General features: G+C 59.8%; 1 protein-coding gene across 1 annotated transcript; it reads left to right on the plus strand.

The window, feature by feature from the left end:
* The first annotated feature begins 307 nt into the window (after window positions 1-307).
* FOXF2 (forkhead box F2) lies at window positions 308-5,074 on the plus strand. The gene is made up of 2 exons (XM_015282186.4): window positions 308-1,327; window positions 4,160-5,074. The coding sequence occupies exons 1-2, from the start codon at window positions 313-315 to the stop codon at window positions 4,312-4,314; spliced, it is 1,170 nt and encodes a 389-aa protein (XP_015137672.3). The 5' UTR covers window positions 308-312; the 3' UTR covers window positions 4,315-5,074.
* Window positions 5,075-7,376: the final 2,302 nt, after the last annotated feature.

The raw sequence follows: 7,376 nt of genomic DNA on the forward strand, positions 1-7,376 counted from the left end.
ACCCGGCAGCCGCCGGTCCCCAGGTGGGGGGCAGCGGAGGAAGCGGAGCGACGCTGAGCGGAGGGCGGGGGCCGGGCCGGGACCGGGCGGGAGCCGCCCCATCGCAGCTCCCGGCTCCGGCGGAAAGCGCGGGGGACGGCGGGGAGGGAGAGATGCGCCGGGCTCTGCCGCCGCCGCCCCGCCGCGCCGAGGAGGTGCCCGCAGGACAGCGGCCCCCCCGCTCTCCCCCCTCCCCGGTACCCACCCCGCGCCGCCCCCCCCCCTTCCCTCCCCGCCTCACCCCAGCCGGCCCCAGTCCCCTCCCTCCGCCAGATGACCACCGAGAGCGGCCGGCAGCGGCTGGAGCCCCCCGTCCCTCTCCGCTCCCGCAGCCCGGCGCCCGGAGCTCTCCAGATGAGCCGGCCGCCCTCCTCCGCCCTGGAGACCTCCACCTCCTCTTCCTCCACCTCCACCTCCACCTCCTCCTCCTCTTCGGCGGCGGCGGCGACCTCCAAGAGCAAGAAGGCCAGCTCGGGGCTGCGGCGGCCCGAGAAGCCCCCCTACTCCTACATCGCTCTCATCGTCATGGCCATCCAGAGCTCGCCCTCCAAGCGGCTGACCCTCAGCGAGATCTACCAGTTCCTGCAGGCCCGCTTCCCCTTCTTCCGCGGCTCCTACCAGGGCTGGAAGAACTCGGTGCGCCACAACCTCTCGCTCAACGAGTGCTTCATCAAGCTGCCCAAGGGGCTGGGCCGCCCGGGTAAGGGCCACTACTGGACCATCGACCCGGCGTCCGAGTTCATGTTCGAGGAGGGCTCCTTCCGACGGCGGCCCCGCGGCTTCAGGAGGAAGTGCCAGGCGCTGAAGCCCATGTACCGCATGATGAACGGGCTGGGCTTCGGCGCCTCCATCCTGCCGCAGGGCTTCGATTTCCAGGCGCCCGCCGCCTCGCTCGCCTGCCACTCCAACGGCTACAACCTCGACGTGATGCCCAACGCCGTGGCCGGCGGCTACGAAGGGCTGGGCGGCGGCCACCACGTCCCGCACATGTCGCCCAACCCCGGCTCGACCTACATGGCCAGCTGCCCGGTGACTGCCAACGGGGACTACGGCCCCGACAGCAGCAGCAGCCCCGTGCCCTCCTCGCCGGCCATGGCGAGCGCCATCGAGTGCCATTCGCCCTACGCCAGCCCTTCGGCCCACTGGACAGCCTCGGGGGCCTCGCCCTACATCAAGCAGCAGGGCCTGCCCGCAGCCAACGCCGCCCCCTCGGCCATCCACCCCAGCGTGCCCTCCTACTCCCTGGAGCAGGGCTACCTGCACCAGAGCCCCCGCGACGACCTCTCAGGTACGGAGGGGGACGGGGGCGACCCTCACCGCGGCCTCGGGGCTCCTCCGGCCTCGGTGGGACGGGGACAAAAGAGAGGGGAGAAAAGAGAGGGGTCGGGGCTGCGCCGTTTGGGGCCGGGGGGCGGTCAGGCGGTGCGGCTGAGGGCGTCGCTCCATCTTGTCCTGCTGGGGCCGCTCCGTGGAAGCAGAGCTCTGTTATCCCGGCTGCATCACGGCTCCATCCCGGGCCTTTTACCATCCCGGCCAGCACTTCCCCCTCCCCCCCCCCCCCCCCCCCCCTCCGTGTACACCGCTCTCCGCACAGCGATCGAAAAACGCCTTCAATATTCTCCGCAAAGTGCTGTGGGGGGAAAAAGAAAAGCCCACAAACCAAACCCCGCAAACCCGTTAACGTGGAGAAACGCAACGAGATGAAAGCAGATCCAATGGATTTCTGCGACCGGAGGGAAGAAGGGGTTCTGAGTTCCACATCCCCCCCCCTCTCCCCCCCCTTCCCCCGGCCGCTTTTTGAAGACAATGTCTCCTCAGAAAAAAAAAAAAAAGAAAAAAGAAAGAAAGAAAAAGAAAAAAAAAAAATCCCAGCGCAAAAATGGGTAAAAGATGTTGGGCTCTTACGGGGAAATTTTCCAAATAGCCCTTTTAAACGCGGGTCCCGGAGGTTAAGCAAACAAAGACAGTCTGGGCTGGACCACACCGAAGAGGATTTTAGCCTGACTTAACCCCTAGGAGAGCGGGGTCTTGTTCAATTTTATGGGAATTTCGACAAGTAACAAATACAGGCGACCCCCGGCCCCTCTCCCCTCCCGCCCCCGCTGCCAATCACCTCCCGGCCCCTCCGAGCGCCCGGCCCCGCAGCGGGAGCCGCTGCGCTGTCGGCTCCGTTAATAAGAGACGCGAAACGAGCGACTAAAATGAACGAAATACCCCATCGCTCCGGCGAGGTTCGCGAGGAGAGGCGGCCTCGGGGAGGGTCGTCGCCGGGCTATGCCGCTGGGCTGCGCCGCTGAGACGGGAGAGCGATATGGGGCTGTTCGCTCCGTCCCCGCACGTGGGAAAGGCCGGCGGGGCCCCGGGGCATCCCCGTCCGTCCGCCGTCTCGCCTCGCCCCTTTGGTGCCGCCGCCGTCGTCGTTTGGATTGGTTCGATTTGTTTGTTCGGCTCCGTTCGCCTCGCTCGTTTCGCTCCTCGGGGGCCACGCGTGGAGCGGCCCGAGAGCCGCTCCCGGGAACGCAAAGCGGAGGGGAAGGGGAAGGTTACCGGGTGCCCCGCCGCCTCCCAGCGTTGCCCGAGGCCGGGGCCGTCGCAGCCCGACCCAATGCTGCTCAGGGACGGACGGAGACGAGCGGAGCGACGGGCGCCCTTTTAGTGCCGCCGACTCAACGGCACCGCTTTGCAGGGCGGCGTTCCTCCGGTTGCAGCCCACATTCGGGCCCCGGGCTTTGAGAGAAAACCCTTCATTAGATTTAAAACTAAAAGCCTTTTCTTTCTGTTTTCTTTCCTTCCCCCCCTCCCACGTGGAGGCACCCGTCGGCGCTCCATCCGCGCAGTTGTATCGGAGTGAAAAGAGACGGGGAGAAGCCACCCGAGCTCTTTCACCGCTAACGACGGCCGGCGATCGTCCTTCTCCTCCCGTCCCCGTTGCGACCGATGATGGTCGCCTTTCCCTCCCTTATAATTAAACACGAAGCGAATCGGGTGACGACCGCTGCCGAGCTCTCGGTGGCCCCCGGCTTTATGACAGCCGTAGGGCGGCCTTAAAGCCTTACGGTTGCCTCAGAGCCGAGAATAAGAGGGGGAAAAATTGGAACCAGGAGGCTCGGTTCTGCTGAAGGATTCAGAGCCGGGGCCGGGGGGGGCGGCACGGATTTTTTTCGCACGCCATTAAATCCCGCTAAATGATTGAATCGGGATTGTAATAAAGTGGGCCGGTTTATGGCGAGCATACCAGCAGGGTTATTAGAAAGCCGAGGAAATCCAGCGAAATAATCACTTTTATAAAGTGAGCTCTGCGGGGTGAAGGAGGGGACAGTGCTGGAGGAGCTCCGTGCCGGGCTCTGAGGCAGAAACAGCGACAGGGGCCGCGATGCTGGGCGATATCCCTTGGATGCTGTGGATATCCCTGCGTATTTCCCTCTTTTATTTTCCTTTTTAAATGGTTCTTTTCCCCCCTCCCTTCTCTCCCTCTCTTTTTATTTCTTTCCTTTTCTTTTCCTTCGTGCGTTTATGCGACCCTTCGGTCAAGTTCGACGCGACCCCTCCAGCCGACTTTGACACCCACGCTCCAAAGCAATCCCCCCTCCGGCTCCACGCCTCAAAGCTGTCCCCCACTCACCGCCGCGTCCCCTCCGGACTGCGGGGCCCGGCACTGCACGGGGACGTCCCGCGGGGCCCTCGGGGACGCCTCGGGCTGTGGGAAATGAGAGCGGGGCCGGAGAGGTCGCTCGTTTCTCGGTGCCGCGGGGCTGCTTGGCTCGGCGGTGGTGACAGAGCGTGAGGCATTCCCCGTCAGCAAAACACACGCGGGCACGGCCGTGAGCGCACACGGAAATAAATGCTCCTTCAGCGCACCAACGGACCGAGGTCGTCGTTCGACCCGCGGCCCTTCAGGTCGAAAGGAAAACGCCCCACACGTTGGGAGTCGCCTCCCCGCTTTTAGTCCGGAGACCCACGCAGGTCGCACCCCGCGCTCCGGGCGCGGCTCGGCCCCACGCGCGTCCGTCCCGACCCGCGGGCAACGGAGTGCCGGGTGGGGTCCGCGGTGCCGTCCCGCGGGACGCCTCCGGTTGAAGTCCTCTTTCTGAGCCCTTCTCGTTGTCTCCTTCTCTTGCAGTGGGACTGCCCCGCTACCAGCATCACCCGTCCCCGGTGTGCGACAGGAAAGATTTTGTCCTCAACTTCAACGGCATTTCCTCCTTCCACCCCTCGGCCAGCGGCTCCTACTACCACCACCACCACCACCAGGACATCAAGCCCTGCGTCATGTGAGCGCCCCGCACGGACACTCGGGGGGGGGGGGACAGAGCCGGCCCCACGCGGATCGATGTAACGTGCACTCTGATAGCATTGGTAGTACACGAGTCACTTAGCGAGGCAGCCACGGGAGCGGCGTTCTCGGGCCCCCGCTCCTCGCAGGGCGCTCGCAGCTCTCCCAGAACGAACCCCGCGTGGGGCGTTGGACCCCCGTGCCGGCGCCGGTGGCGAAAGCCGGACCGAGCGCCGCTGTCCCGTAGGGCTCCGTAGCCCGGGATGGGAGCGACGCATCCCCTCGCCCGGCACCTGCCGGGACGGCCCTCTGCTGCGGGAGCGTTCCTCTTTGCCTTCCTCCTCCCGATCCCACCGAGGACACTCGTGACGGACTCCAGCACCGACCGATCGATATTATTAAAGCAGTATTGTTTAGCCCTTTCCTGTAGAGACTTTAAGAAAGATTCTTATTATTCCCCCCCTCTCTCCCCCAACCCCCCCCCCAGTATTGCAGCGAGACAACGTTCTGTTTTGTTTTGTTTTTACAACAGTTCTTTTCTACCACAGTATTTTTTAAAGACATATTTTAAAGAAATCCCGTGTATACTCACACACTATTGCTTTAAAAGGAGAATATATTTGCACTTATGTATACTTTTTACAGTTTGCCAAAATATTGTGATGTACAAATTTTTGTTTGGGTTTTTTTTTTGTTGTTGTTATATTTTTGTTTTGTTTTGTTTTTTGTTTTTTTTTTTCCAATAAAATGTATATAAACGACTGCGGGCGCTCATTTCCCCTCGGCCCCTTGAGAGAAACCCCCCCTTCCCTAAAATCGTTCTCCTTTCTTAAAGCTTCAACCCCGAATCATAGAATTGCTCAGGTTGGAAAAGACCTTCAAGACCATCGAGTCCATCAGCAAGCTAAACCGTACTGCCCTAACTCTAACAACCCTCCGCTAAGTCGTGTTCCTGAGCACCACATCTCGCAGGAGGAGAGCGAGGGGTGACTGGGAGACGGTGGTGGCAGCGGGCATAGAAGCAGAGGGGTCCGCCCCGAGGGCCATAGGCTGAGCTCGGGGCTGCTCCCGGGTGTCCCCGCGTCCCCGTCGGAGCCTCTCTGCGTCCCGTAGGGTCGGGTGCAGGAGAGGTGGGGTGGCGAGAAGGGTCCTTAGTTAAAAAAAGCGGCTGAGAGGTTGGGAGAACTGAGGTCGGAGTGGCCACGGAATTGGGGAAGAAGAAGAAAAACTAAAGGCAGAAAAAAAGAAAGAAGAGAAAAAGAAAAGAAAAGGAAACCCTCCAAAAAGTGCTCCCGAAGCACCCCGAAGCCAAACAACTCCCTTCCCTATCACCTCAGGGGAGTTGGACCCGATGACCATTAAAGGTCCCTTCCGAACTCAAACGATCGCACGGTTCCGTCCCGCCGTGCCCTGCCAGGCCCGGAGCCGGGCGCCGGGAGCCGCTCCCCCTCTCCACCCCCGCGGCCGCGCGGTGCCCCCGGCGCGGTCCCTCCCGGAGCGGAGCCCTCCGCCTCCCCCGGCTCCACCGGGACAGAGGCGGCCCCGCGCCCCGCGGCACCCCGGTGCGGAGCCCCGTGGGCTCCGAGGAGCGTGAGTTTGAGCGAGATGGCCCGTATATACGGATATGGCCGTTCAGCACGGACACACGCACGTGTAACGTTTTGTATATGGAATGATACGCGTGTAATGATACGCGTGTAATGATATACGCGCACACACATCTATAATTCCTCATCTTTTAAAATACATATTTACGCTCAACCGTGCTCTTTTCTTCCTCGAGCTTCTCAGGGCCTGTGATAAATTATAAAGTCAGCTTCAGAGTTTGCTCCGACCACAGTGCTGTGTTTACATTCTTTCCGAGGCAAGCCTGCATGGTCGTAATTTATATCCTAAACACTCGAACGTAACTTGTTTATACAGGAATGACAGGACCTCAACGGGGAAAAAACTGCCTCTGCGAGCGGCGGCCGAGCGCGGGGTGTCACTGCCCTCCAGCGGCACCGCGACTGCATTGGCTCCCGCACACCCACCCAAGTGGGACACCATCGGCGTTCTTATGATCATCGTTTATTATTATTCTATTATCATTATTCTCTGCTTCCGAATGCAGCTACATCCCAGGGAACGCGGCTGACGCTCGCACTGCCTGTTCTCCCGAGGAAAGAGAAGGGTCTGCTCGGGCATCCTCCTGCTCTCTGCTCTCTGCACCAGGATTGAGCACTCTGCACTCACCAGGCTGTGTGAGGTTCCCTTTCTGCAGCTCCCAAACAAAGGGTGTCTCAAAACACCTCTCTTTCAGCCATCGCTGTGTCTCTCTCCGGGACACCCATAAAATGAACCCAACTTTTTTGGAAGTTGAAGGGGACCAACAAATGACAGGGAAAAAAAAAACAACAACAACAACAAAGGCCAGATTTTTAAGTTAATTTGAACTGATTTTGTTTTGATATTTGATTTTATTACAGTGCTCGCTAGCCTAGAAACCCGGGTTTTGTTTAGTCTAAAGAGCTCCCATGGTTGCAGAGCCATGGGGGCCAAGGCCAAGAGCTGTGCCACGGACAGGACGAGGTATTTGTGTTTGAGCCATACCCTTATGAATCCTTTTCTTGCATTTTACTGTGTTTGTTAACAATCACTAAGCATGCAGAAGTACTTCATATCTTGGAAAAAGGAAGCTTCAGTTGGAAATCCAGAGCCCTGAGCCTTCTCATCGTGGTATCACAGATGCAGTACCCATCCCTGAGATTCCTGGAGGTACTAAAATCTCCGATGAGATCACAAGTCCAGCAGCACAGCTGTGTAGATTTAGTGTGAGCGCTGCGAGGGAGCCCAGGAGGGCATATCTATATCTGAGTGTGTGTCTGCTCATCACGGTGTGAGGAAACCAGTAGGCGCAATGCTACAGTGAGCAACAGCTGGTGAAATGCACGCAAAGTCCATCTCTCCACATCTTTCTTAGTCATCCTTCTTTCCTGAGACCACAGTCAATCCTCATCCTCTTCATCATTTGTTATCTTCTCATTCTCTGTCTGCTGACACGTCCCCGACTGCTTTGTCCTGT

This window comes from Gallus gallus, chromosome 2, assembly GCF_016699485.2.
Source record: "Gallus gallus isolate bGalGal1 chromosome 2, bGalGal1.mat.broiler.GRCg7b, whole genome shotgun sequence".
Taxonomy (NCBI): domain Eukaryota; kingdom Metazoa; phylum Chordata; class Aves; order Galliformes; family Phasianidae; genus Gallus; species Gallus gallus.

Coding starts and splice junctions, on each gene's coding strand:
- FOXF2 (XM_015282186.4), top strand. CDS start 313: ATGACCACCGAGAGCGGCCGGCAGCGGCTGGAGCCCCCCGTCCCTCTC. Junction 1,328..4,159: donor CCCCCGCGACGACCTCTCAG/GTACGGAGGGGG, acceptor CTTCTCTTGCAG/TGGGACTGCCCCGCTACCAG.